The sequence below is a fragment of the Dromiciops gliroides genome, chromosome 1, assembly GCF_019393635.1.
Source record: "Dromiciops gliroides isolate mDroGli1 chromosome 1, mDroGli1.pri, whole genome shotgun sequence".
NCBI lineage: Eukaryota > Metazoa > Chordata > Mammalia > Microbiotheria > Microbiotheriidae > Dromiciops > Dromiciops gliroides.
Window position 1 is genome coordinate 401049255 of NC_057861.1, and position 13708 is coordinate 401062962.

At 39.7% G+C, this 13708-nt stretch overlaps 1 protein-coding gene across 1 annotated transcript in view; it reads left to right on the forward strand.

Moving 5' to 3' along the window:
* The window catches only part of CDC20B (cell division cycle 20B), a 66809-nt gene that overhangs the window by 50700 nt on the left and 2401 nt on the right, over window positions 1-13708 (forward strand). Inside the window, 8 exon segments of the mRNA XM_043976048.1 lie at window positions 2731-2927; window positions 3729-3803; window positions 3805-3824; window positions 5618-5683; window positions 5685-5832; window position 10023; window positions 11636-11760; window positions 12272-12389. Coding sequence (XP_043831983.1) covers window positions 2731-2927; window positions 3729-3803; window positions 3805-3824; window positions 5618-5683; window positions 5685-5832; window position 10023; window positions 11636-11760; window positions 12272-12389 — 750 coding nt within the window.

The following is a 13708-nucleotide window of genomic DNA, read 5'->3' on the forward strand; positions in this document are numbered from 1 at the left end:
TAGTGTGCTAGCAGCTGGTCCACTGGGGATCCAGAGTATATGGTGACGTGGTGATTGTGGGGTCTTTGGGAGGTTGGGACCCAGGCCATGAGTCTGTGTTGTCTAGATTCTAAATTGGGTCAAGGTCAAGCAATCTAATGAAAAAAAATTAATGGGGCAGGATGCATTCAGGTTAAACACAAAGAAATGAGACAATCCATGCACTGAATATTTGTGAATGAAGACATATTTTTACTATTCATAGCAACAGATTTTAACAATTTTGATATCTTCTTTTAATGAGGTAGAGAGTGCCCATTTATCTTTTATGTAGGGATGTTTTAGATACTGTCATTTTAGAAAAGTTCCTGTTGTCATAGCTATAGGCAGTTAAATGGCCTCAGTTTCTTTATCTGTAAAATGGACACAATAATAGCATCTAGCTCCCAAAGTTTTTGTGAGGATAAAATGAAATAACATATGTAAGGTGCTTTGCAAACCTTAAATCACTGTATAAGTGTTAGCTATAATAATAGATGAAAAATAAAATAAACCGCACACATGCAATGTTTATCTGAAAACAATTATAGGATTAAGAATCTTAGGCAGACAGATGTTAAGTGACTTGTTTGGGATCACGGAGTGAGTAATTTTCTAAGGTGGTCTGGCGTCCCATCCACTGTGCCAACAAACTTTCTCTTTAGATTGCCATTCTTGACCCGATTTTGAGTCTGGACCACACAGACTTATTACCCACATCCCAGACTCTCAAAGACCAAGGCAGCTGTCTAGTTCACATCAACTTTCTGCAGGGGGAAAGGGGAGGAAGTTAAATAGCTCGTTGGAAGAGAGAGGAGGATCTTTCTATGTCTGAATGAAGCTACAGAACAGAGATAGTAGTGACAGAAGTATTGAGAGGAAAATCTGCAGTGGGCAAACATAGTAGGGACTAAGCATCTATGTAGCACCTACTAAGTGCCAGGTACTGTGCTAAACGCATTACAATCATCATCTTAATTGATCCTTACAGCACACCTCTGCTATGGGTGCTTTCATTTTTCTAATTGAGAAAACTGCAGTGAAGTGACTTGCCCAGGGCTGCACAACTAGTATCTGACAGATTTGAATTCAGGTCTTCCTGACTCCAGACCTAGTGCTCTGTCCAGTGTACCACCTAGCTGCCCTAGGTGTGAATAATGGAGAGTTGGCTATTTTTTGTGATTATCATGAGGTAGAAATCAAGACAGCAGCTTGTCCCTTAGGTTAGAATTTAGATGGGTACATTTTAATAAGGAATCATTTATAATTTATTTCAGTAGGAAGAGATTTCTAGTAGCATAAACTAGAAAGGAATGCTGAAAACCTTCTCATATAATTGAATAGTAGGCAGCTAGGTGGTGCAATGAATTGAGCACTGGCCTTGGAACCAGAAGGACAGGAATTCAAATATAGCCTCAGATACTTACTAGCGGGTCACCTTGGGCAAAGCACTTAACCACAATTGTCTCCAAAAAACACAAAAACAAAACCCAACCCAAAACAAAATAATCGAATAATTCTTTCCCCTTGACAGTCAGCATTCATCAGGTGGAGATGGGGCTCGAGGTGATGTCTCCTCCCAAATACATTATATGGTATTTTATAAGAGCAGCATGTTTGTCATTGCAGGGAACTGTGTGGGATGTTGTTTATGTGCTAATAAAGTAATAAAGGAAAGTGTCCTGCTCCTTAAGATACCCCCTTATCAGATGCCCTTGGCCTAACCAGAAAATGGAATTGCTTTCTGGACGGCAATTTGTGTATATTTAGGTTCTATTCTCTTCTCCCCTCACTCACTTGGCAAATCCACATTTATAAAAATGGGAATAATAATGCCTGCTCTCTTGAGCCTCAAAGCATTATGCATTGAGGGCAGCTAGGTGGTGCAGTGGATAGAGCACTGGCCCTGGAGTCAGGAGGACCTGAGTTCAAATCCGGCCTCAGACACTTAACACTTACTAGCTGTGTGACCCTGGGCAAGTCACTTAACCCCAATTGCCTCACCCCCCAAAAATGCTCTAAAAGATTAAATGCATTGAGAAAATCAGATGTCAGTAGCACTTATATAAGTCTAAGAGGTGTTCATTTTAGGATTCTGTTATTGCTAGAGAAAATGATTTATTATAGCTCTTTCTCTCTTTCCTTCCCTCCCTCCTCCCTCCCTCCCTCCCTCCTTCCTTCCTACTTTCCTTCCTTCCTCCCTCCCTCCCTCCTCCCTCCCTCCCTCCCTCCCTCTTTCCTTCCTTCCTTCCTTCCTTCCTTCCTTCCTTCCTTCCTTCCTTCCTTCCTTCCTTCCTTCCTTCCTTCCTCCCTCCCTCCCTCCCTCCCTCCCTCCCTCCCTCCCTCCCTCCCTTCCTTCCTTCCTTCCTTCCTTCCTTCCTTCCTTCCTTCCTTCCTTCCTTCCTTCCTTCCTTCCTTCCTTCCTTCCTTCTTTCCCTCCCTCTCTCCCTCCTTCCTTCCTTCCTCCCTCCCTCCTCCCTCCCCCTCCCTCCTTCCTTCCTTTCTTCCTTCCTTCCCTCCTTCCTTCCTACTTTCCTTCCTCCCTCCCTTCCTCCCTCCTCCCTCCCCCCCTCCCTCCATCCTTCCATCCTTCCTTCCTTCCTTCCTTCCTTCCTTCCTTCCTTCCTTCCTTCCTTCCTTCCTTCCTTCCTTCCTTCCTTCCTTCCTTCCTTCCTTCCTTCCTTCCTTCCTTCCTTCCTTCCTTCCTTCCAGATCTAAACATCCTGGACTGGAATTCTGAAGGTCTTCTTGCTCTTGCCCTTGGGTCTGCTGTTCACATCTGGAATGGTGAAAGCCACCATGGGATGGGAAGCATAGACTTGAGTCCCTGGTCTAACTATATCTCTTCAGTTTCCTGGATAAAGGAGGGAGCCTGCCTGGCTATTGGCACCAGTGAGGGAGAAGTACAAGTACCGGATGTTTTGTTCTTATATACTCTTTTGGTCACATTGTGCCATCAGTTTTTAGACCTTTCAAAGCTCCTTTTAATTGGTAGGTTAATATGGAATGTAAACTCGTGAATGGGAGAAGGACTTGAAGTTTCTGTGGATTAAGGGGAGGTGGTGTTAAAATTCTTTCCTGGGAGATTTAAAGTATCCCTCTCATACTTGCTTCACTTTCTTTTTCTTCTTTCCTTCCCTTGATGTGGCTCAAAGAAGAATTGTACAACATTGAAAGTTTCATTCATCATATAGATCAGAATACTGGCAACATTGCTGGATAGGGGATCCTTAGCTGTAAAAGACACAAATACTCAGTTTCCTGTGGGGAATATGGCCAATTGACTTTTACAATTTGCTTGTAGGCAAACTGCAGCTGGAGCTCCAAGTTTGCTGACTCCTTTAATAATACCCAGAGAGGGGGTGTGGCCAGGGTTAATGATGTTGTCTTGACCGAAGCTTCTTAAACTGTTGGCCCTGACCCCTTATGGGGTTGTGTAATTGAATGTGGGGGCCACGAAAAACTTGGCAACAGTAAAAGGTTATGTATACCTCTTTCATATACCTATATATCTAGAGTCACTTAAAAATTTCTCTGGCAAAAAGGGGTCGCAAGTGAATAATGTTTAAGAAACCCTGGTCTTGACTATCTGCCTCTTCAAAGTTAATGGACCTGATAATAGCCATCCCTGTACAGATTGTATTAGGATTGTAAAAGCAGCAGTAAAACACTGATGTGGTTATAATTCTATTTTTCTTTTTTACCTCAAGTTATGGGATGTGGCGACTAAAAAGAGACTGAGAAATATGCTTGGTCATATTTCAGTAGTTGGGGCTTTGAGCTGGAAATCATTGTGTCCTCAGCAGGTGAGAAATACACTGATGGAACCAATGATGTTTAAATGTCTTGCAGGTGTGTGTGTGTGTGTGTGTGTGTGTGTGTGATGCTTTAATTGTAATGAGCAGTGGGGCTGGGTTAGCAAAACTAATCAATTTTTAAAAAGATTGATGAGTCAAAAATCATTGTATTTTTATATCTTCAGGTATTCAGGTGTCAAATGGTCCGATCACCTCATGTGCTTTCTGCAGATGTTACTCTCAAACTTCTGGGCTCAGTATTCAGGATTATATTGTTTAAATGTAAAACTCCAAATAAAAGCTTTCTTTAGTAGGGCTTTTCTCCCATATACACTAGTTGGTGGTAATTCTGGAAATCATGTGATTATTATTTTTTATGATTTCCATTACTTTTGGATTAGATTAAGTTTTATGGAACATTGTTCTATTTCTTAATCTAAAATTTTTAGTTCTGAAATATAAATCAATTTATCTCTGAAAAGGAAATTTCAGGCAGAAGTTTCATTCTTAGTTATTCAAAGGATTTCCAAATGGGTCAGAAATGACCAATAGCATCTATTATTTAAAAAATAATGTTTTATTATGAATATCTACAATCTTTATATGACATTCATTTCCCACTGTTCTTCCAGATTGAACCCTTTCTTTTTATAAGGGCATCTGTTACATATTCTATATTTGACAATGTTTGCAAAATTTTGTCCTAGTAGTCCCTTACCTCTCTGCTAAGAGGGAGAAGGTATGCTTCATTATTGTTTTCTTTGGGATCTTCATTTTTTTCTATTATTCAGATTTCAACTCAGAGTTCCTTTTAGTGATTTTAAAAATTTATATTGTTTTACTCACTGTGTATATTGTTCTCTAGTTTCTCTTTATTTTCTCTGCATTCATTCATACAGATCTTACCATATTTCTCTCAATTTTTCAGTCATATTTTTTGCTATGCAATATTTAATTATATCCTTTATTCTAGTATGATTTAAAAATCTTTATATATATGTACACAACAATAAGACTATCATAATAGGATACCACAATTTACTTCTATCAGCCCTAGATAAATCTAAACAAAAAAATGAACAAGAAGAAAGTTAATGACATGAATAGAATTCTGGAAAAATTAGATATGATTGACTTTTAGCAATTAATGAATGGAAATAGGAGTACGCGTATTCTCAGCTGTGGAGGCATCTTTACAAAAATTAATCATGTCTTAGGACATAAAAATCTCAGAAATACAGAAAAGCAAAAATATTATACACATCATTTACTGGTTACAATGCAACAAAATCATATTGAAGAGAACTATTAAGAATCAATGAGAGACTAAATAACAATCCATAAGAATTATTGGGTCAATGAAGAAATCATAGAAGCAATAGAAAGTTTCATTCAAGATAATGACAATAATGAGAAAATGTTCCAAAATTTGGGGGATACAGCCAAAGTAGTTCTTAGGGGGGGAACTTTAATTAACAAAAAGGGAAAAAACAAATCAGTGAATTTGGAACACAACTAAAAATAATAGAAAATTAATAAATTAAAAACCCTTGAAAATATTCAAGTGCCATAGTTTTTTAAGCAATTTTCTGACTGTTTTTTTTTTGGTGCCATAAGGATATATAGCATCTATTCTTGCTTAAAGATAATTCTAGGGATCTTTGGATAATTTTATCATTGATTTACTGGAAACCTTTCTCTGCATTTTCCAGGTGATCCCAGAATTCTTGCACAGTGTATGTAGTTGAATGAAACCTGGGAGGCAATGGCCAACCAACCATGCTTCTTTTCTTCCTATACAGTGGTTCAAGACTGGGCCATATTCATCATTATGATGTTTGGGTAGCTCAGCATCACATTGGAACACTTTGCCATATTTGCCCTGAAGTGGTCACCAAGTGGTAGGCTGCTTTCCAGTGGTTGTACTGATGGGCTATTGAAAATATGGCCCTATGATCCTGGTGTAGTCAGATCCTGTCAACCACTAAAAGTCCTACATCACTCTACAGCAGTTAAGGTAAGAAATTCAAAAGCTCTTTTTGGTTAAAGAAGGTTTAGTTCAAACAAATTGGGGCCACTAAATGGTGTAGTGGATAGAGTGCCAGTCCTGGAGTCAGGAATACTCATCTTTGTGAATTTGAATTTGACTTCAGGCACTTATTAGCTATGTGACCCTGGGCAAGTCACTTAATCCTGTTTGCTTCAGTTTCCTCATTTGTAAAATGATCTGGGGAAGAAAATGGAAAAAGCACTTCAGCATCTTTTCCAAGAATCTCCCACTGACAAGGGGTCATGAAGAGTAAGACATGACTGAAAAATGACTAAACAACAGCTTCAATAAATAAATTTTGATTAATGTTTATTAAGTACTTATATCAGATACGGAGGATACAAAAATATATGATAAAAAAGAGAAAACAAATAACCCCTGGCCTTAAGGAGCTTATTTTCATTGTCCTTCATGCTCCCTGTCCCCCAATTTGTTTATAGATAATAATAGCTGACATTTACATAGCAATTCAAGACTTACAAAGTGCTTTACATATGATTAACTCATTCTCCCTATAGTCCAGTGAGGTCAGTCCTACAGGTATTATTAGGTTTATGTTATAAGTGAGGAAGTATAAGTTCAGGGAAGTCACATGACTTGCCCATGGTCACATAGTCAATAAATGGCAAAAGAATGATTTGAGCCCCCATTTCTTTTGACTTCAAGTCCAGAATTTTCCCCCATTTTTCTACATCATATTTCCCCAAAGTATAATACTTTAGTATGTGATAGGGAAAGATAGTGGTTTCAAACTTAAGGAGAAATGGGGGATGGGAAGGGGAGAGAGCACTAAACCATATATAAGGTTTTCCACAGGTGTATATTGAGTTAGAAACCACACATTAACATAATCTATGCTTTATTGTCTTTCTGTTTATTTTGTTAACTATTTCCCTATTTCATTTTAATCTGGTTCAAACCACTGGGCAGTATTGTAGCCCTGGGGAGTGTTGGGCCATACCTGGCCCTGTGTTGTGTGTTTATGGGAAGGGAGAGAGAACTTTTGGTGAGGCAGATATTGAGGAAGTGACTCCTGTGATAAGTCTTGAAGAGATGAAAGATGAAAGTATCTCAACAGCCTCTGAATCAGCAGCAGCAGCAGCAGCAGCAGCAGCAGCAACCGCTTCTGGAACTCAGACTACAGATGATAAGGGGGTCGGACAATTGGCCAGAAGGAGATTACAGGGATCTCTTTGCTAGCCCTGAGGCAGAACTCTGTAGTTTTGCCCATACTCAGTTCTAGGATCCAGGTCACAGTCTTGGGTGGTGGTCCCAGGTGGGGGAGGAGCACAAGCACACCAGAGCTTGCAGTCACAGTGGAGCAGACTTGGTTCATAGTTCCAGGGCAGAAGAGCAGGACTGTGGTTGCTTTCAGACCGGAGCACAGGCCAGGAAAGTAGTAAACATACCTCTTCTTAAATCATACCACCGTGGAAGGACTAAAAACTTACAAATTCCTAGAAGAATCTCTGAAAATAGCTGCAAAAAACCCTGAAGCTTGGGACAGTGCACCCTCTACCCTGGAAGCAGTGCTCCACTTTAATAAACAGTTAAAAGTCAAGAAATAGGTGGGGAAAATTAGCAAACAGAAAAAATTCTGACCATAGAAAGTTTCTATGGTGACAAGGAAGGTCAAAATATACCCTCAGAAGAAAACAAAGTCAAAGTTCCTGCATCCAAAGCTTCCAAGAAAAATATGAATTGGTCTCAGGCCAAAGAAGGGCTCAAAAAGGACTTTGAAAATAAAGTAAGAGAGGAAGAGGAAAAAATGGAAAGAGAAATGAGAGTGGTGCAAGAAAATCATGAAAAAAAAGTCAACAGCATGATAAAGGAGACACAAAAAATACTGAAGAAAATAACAGCTTAAAAAACAGACTAGGACAAATGATAAAAAAGGTACAAAAAGCCAGTGAGGAAAAGAATGCCTTGAAAAGCCAAATTGGCCAAATGGAAAAGGAGGTACAAAAGCTGTCTGAAGAAAATAACTCCTTAAAAATTAGGATTGAGCAAATGGAAGCTAATGACTTTATGATAAATCAGGAAACGGTGGAGCAAAACCAAAAGAATGCAAAAAATATAAGGCAATGTGAAATATCTCATTGGAAAAACAACTGACTTGGAAAATAGATCCAGGAGAGATAATTTGAATATTATTAGCCTACCTGATCAAAAAAGAGATTAGATATAAGAGATAGCATTATATCCTAAAGATTATAGGGAGTAACATTGAAAGTTCCTGAATGTGGTTCGTGTGACCAGACTGATATTTTTAGAGCTCTGTATTAGCATAAGGCAGTGGGGATGGAATGCCCCTCACATGTAAGGAAACTCATGGAAGGAACTAAAAGTCTCTTTTGTCTAAGGAAATCTCTGTGGAGAGGTAGCCTCCACATGTAACATACAATGAAAAAGATATAACACAAAATATTAATCACTCATATTAAAAACAAAACACATTTAGTGGTCACTATTTCCTTTATATGACAGTGGGAATAAATGGCAGCAAAGAAAGAATAAGAAAGTGAAAGGGATATTCTGTAGAGAAACACAGTAAGTGCTGGGCATTGCTAACCTGTAGCAAGAGCCTATTTTCCCCTTTAATTCCTTTCTCTCAGGAAGAATTGAGGCAAAACTCTTCAGGAGTGGAGTCATTAAACGTTGCTGCTTCCTTTTCCTACTTTAAGTCTTGTCAGAGAGTTTTCATCTCTAAACGGGATTTGTGGTCATCTCACCAAACCTAGTCCTGCCATCACCACATCTGTCATCATCATACACACAATCTTTCTGGACCCAGTAGCAACTGCATTGTTAACTTCGATTAAGAGGTCTTGTATGAAATATCAGAGGAGCAAAAAGGAGGAGACCAGCTAAGTAGTGCTTTTTGTGTTTTTTTTTCTTCAGGAAAAATTCCACGTGGTGCCAAGATGGAGGACAAACTCCCCAATTCTGACTTGGCTGGTTTCTCTTCTGGCATCTTTCCCCCAGAAATCTCTGTGAAAGGCACAGAAATCCCCATATTACAACATCAATGCTAGTGGATTCTGGGGAGGTATCTTTCATTTCTCATCTTCATACTGATGCTGATAAAGAATGACATTAGGAAGATTATGTTTGTGAGCTGTGTGAAAAAGGATAGATTGGTGACTGGAGAGACTAGGGGCAGAGAGACTATTTAGAAGGTTATTAAAATAACTCAAATAAGGGGCAGTTAGGTGGCGCAGTGGATAAAGCACTGGCCTTGGATTCGGGAGGACCAGAGTTCAAATCCAACCTCAGACACTTGACACTTAACTAGATGCGTGACCCTGGGCAAGTCACTTAACCCTCATTGCCCTGCCAAAAAAAAAATAACTCAAATAAGAGATGATATAGGCCTGAAATTAAGGTGTTTGCTGCATATGTAGAGAAGATAGGACAGGTGGAAGAGAAATTGTGGACATGGCATTCACAATAGTAGCTGATTGGATTTGGAAGGTGAGAGAGAAAGAATGAAAAATGACCAAGGTTTGGAGCTTAGGTGACTGGGATCATGGCAGCACCATCAGCAGAGATAGGGAAGGTAGGAGAAGGGGTGGATTTGAAAGGATGAGAAGGTGGTGGGTTCTTTTATGAAACTTTAATTTGAAGAACTGGCTGGACATTCAGGTGGAGATGTCTACCAGACAGATGGAGAGAGAAGGCTACTGCTCAGGTCAGAGAAAAGAGTCTGACATATAGATTTTATAGTTATTTGTGTAGAAGTAATCATTGGAGCCATGGTAGTGCATGAGTTTGTCAAGGAGACCAGGGAGGAGGCATGAGGCCAGAGCCTGTGTGGATACTACCTTTAGGGAGTGGGAAGAGGACAATGACTCCACAGTCTACCCAGTGGTTAGGAGTGGTTATATAGGGATGAGGAGAACCAAGAGGAGACAATGTCTTAGAAACCAGCAAGGAGAGAATATAAGTAAAGGAGGAGGTGGTCGGCAGTATCAAATGCAGAAAGCTCAAGGAAGAGTCTTTTTGGACTGGATCTGTGATTTCATTGGTATTCGGAACTCCTGATGACAAAACTCCCCGTACCACTAAGGCTCAGAACCTGCTTCTCCAATTATGGTTTTAGAGAATTGCCTGGGGCACAGAAAAATTAAATGACATGCCTAGGATCACTCAGCCAGGGTTTTTCAGAGGCTGGACTTGATGAGGCAGTGTGAAATGGTAGAGTGCTATCTGAGTCGGGAAGCCCTGGGTTCAAATTCTGCTTTTGAAATTTACCAGTTGTTGTGAATGACTTGACTATTCTCAATAATACAATGGTACAAGACAATCCCAAAGGACTATTGATGAAGCATATTATCCACCTCCAAAGAAAGAACTGATATTGATGGAACAGACTGAAGCATGCTATTTTCACTTTATTTCATTTTCATTTATTTATTTATATTCATTTGTAATTTTTTTCTTTTAATCAAGTTTTCTTGTTCAAAATGATAAATATTGTAATGTTTTGCATAATCATACATGTATAACCTATATCTAATTGTTTGCCCCCTCAGGGAGGGGAAAGAGGGATAACAATTGGGACCCCAAACTAAAAATAAAAGTGTTTATTATTTTTTTAAAAAAGAAATTTACTCATTGTATGACCATGAACAATCCCTTAATCTCTTTCAGCCTTCCTCAACTGTAAAGTCAGGAGGTTGGATGAGATGGCATCTAGGGTTTCTATTAGCTGTGAATATGGGATCCTCTGCACCCAAGTCTTCCCAGCTCCAAGACTGGCTCTCTACACACTGTGCCATCTCTAAGGAAGATTAAAAACATGGAATTAGAGAAAGTAGAGTGGTTGGGGCTGAGGAATGAATGAGAGGTGAGAAAGCAGAAACAAGAATCACAGACTACTCTTTCTGCACTATTAACAGTGAAGCAGGGGTAACCTCGAGGGTTTTTATTTGTTTTAGGATAGGGAACACTTGAATATGTTTATAGAAGGCAGAGAAAGATCTGGGAGAGAGAGAGAGAGAGAGAGAGAGAGAGAGAGAGAGAGAGAGAGAGAGAGAGAGAGAGAGAGAGAGAGAGAGAGAGAGAGAGATTGAAGACAAGAGACAATAATTGATGGAGTAACTTCCCAAAGGCCTAATAGGAGTGGTTAGCTTTGGCAAGGAGGCAGACCACCTTATTCTTTGAGGCCAAAGGGAAGAGAGATAGGAAGGGTGAGGATATAGATTTGGAGGAGTGGAAGAAGAGAAGAGAAGATGAAGCTCATGATAGATGGCTTTGGTCTTCTCAGGAAAGTAGCAGGCAAGATTGTGATGAGAAAAGATGATGGAGCTGGAGCTGGGGTCTGGAGGAGAGACAAGTTTGGATTAGCAGCAGTGGAGAATTTGTCCTGGAGCCAGAGAGTGATGGGAGAACTGGGGAGCAGTTGGGGTGTGCATGTGTTGGGCTCAGTATGTGATGTTCTCTCCTTACTTCTAGCTCCTTTCTGAGATCACCCCCTACCACTTACATTGCTTATATGAGCTTCTTCAGGGCAGGGACCATGGTTTTGCTTTTCTTTATTTGCATAGCATAATGTCTGGTACATAGTAATTGCTCAATAAATACTTGTTGATTGATTGATAATTAGCTCAAATAGAGAATGATCTTTGGACGCTGGCCCAATTAACACTGACTTGCTGAGCTAATTGATGCATATATCATTTCATAGGGTCCTTAGTTCTTGTAGAGGAGAAGGATTTCTTTTTAATTGTACAAATTTTTTGAATGAAAACTTATCTATTCTTTAAAGCCATGAACTGGTGTCCTTGGCAGTCTGAAATCCTTGCTGTTGGAGGAGGCATGAAAGATGGACATTTACATGTCTGGGATGTAAACAGTGAGAGCAGCATCCAGACTCCATGTACAAAATCACAGGTAAACTCATGAAATAGATATGAATTTCTCCTTCTGAATTCAGTTGATTTTGGTTCTTCCTGTGTTTAAATAACTTTCTGTGGTCAAGGACAGGGTCCAAGTTACACCTTACCTTACTTATTGATTATGTGAAAATGTTACAATTTGCCAGTATTTCTTTCCTGTTAGTCAAATGTTACAATTTGCCAGTATTTCTTTCCTGTATAGCTCTTTCATCTAGTAATGATATTTTCATTATTTAACATCTCTTTTCATTCATCTCCTCCTCAATTCTCACCATTGTTTTGCCAGGGAAGTTTGATAAAAGGCCAATTCCAGCCCAGTGCCTCTCACACTATACTCAAGGGTATGGGTGGCATCCTTGTTCTGCAGTAGTTTGGAATGAGTAGGACCAGAACAGACTTTCTTTCCTATAGAAAAAGTACACATTTATCTAGACTGTATTTCAGACTGCATTTAAGACTGAAACAAAAATGGTCACACTTCTATAATTTATTTGCATCTTCATCAGATTTGTTCCCTGATCTGGTTACCTAAGACAAAAGAGATTGCAACTGGGCATGGTATTCCTAAAAATGAGGTGACTCTATGGAGCTATCCCCTTCTGACCCAGCCTGGTGGATTTTTTGGTAAGTAGGTGAATCAAATGTGTGGTCCTACAAGTCAATATTAGTATTTCCTAAGCACCTGTTATGTGCCAGATGTGCCCTACTATGTGCTAATCGCCAGAGATACAAATATGAAGAAGAAAGATAGTTCCTGCCTTCAAATAACTTACAGTTTGGTGGGCAAAGACAACAGATAAAAGGAAGCTGAAAAGCAGGGGTGGGGGCAAGAAGGGGGACGAGGTGAAACCAATTGCTCGTTTTTAATTGACATGAAAACTGGAAGGGTGGGAGGTGAGGTACCATGAAAGGGCTAAATGTCTAGATGTAAAACTGTGGTTCATCAATGCTAGATGTGATGTGGTCACTCAAAACCCTCATCCTTCCTGTTTGCTCAACACTGCTTCTTGTTTACTGACAGTTGCAATCAGAGCACCTAAGAGGAGGTTCTTAGTCTTAGGTGGAAGAATAGAAACCATAGCTCTTCCCTGAGAGGGCCCCCGGGGAGCTGGAGAGAGCAGAGCTCGCCTAGGGAGGCAGCCTGGTGGGATGAGAGGAGCACACCTGGTGTAGACAGCCCATCCTGACTGCACTGTGACCTTTGTCTCTCTGACCTTCATTCTCCTTATCTGCAACATGAGGGAATGGGGCTAGATCCTTAAGATCCTTTTTAGCTCAGAGTCTATGCTCTATGAATTAGACATCATCAACATTAAATGTGCACGTGAGCATAGACTAAGTGCTTAATAATTGCTCACTAAACATAAACAAATTTGTAAAAGATCCATGGTGGTTTTTAAAAATTATTCTCTGATGTTATCTATTAAGACAGTGAGGTATGATGGATAAAGCACTGGATTTAAAGTCAGGAAGACCTGGGTTCAAATTCTGCTGCAGAGATTTATTAGTTGTGTAACTTTGGGCGTGCCCCTTCCCCTGTTTGGGCCTCAGTTTCCTCATTTGCAAAGTTCTACATTTATGATCCTATGGTCTGCTGAATGAGTATTCATAGTATTTAGTAACTCTATTTACTTTCATATATAAGGTTAATGTAGATTATCTCTTTTGTTCTCCTAGCATGAGGTGGCACTCCAGAGAATACCAACATGTTTCTTATTCTAAAAATTACTCTGTTTGCAGAAGCCTTAATACTATTATTATTATTAGACACACAGAACCTTAGTGTTAGCCCTATGATCCTCAAAATGTAAGACTACCTGCTCAGAATACTCAAATGGATCTCTGATCTCATAGGCAAGATGTCCTGCCTTGAAGCAAACTGGCAGAGCTGATTGTTAAATTTTCACTGTGAGCATTTACACCTTGGCAACTGGCACATGCTA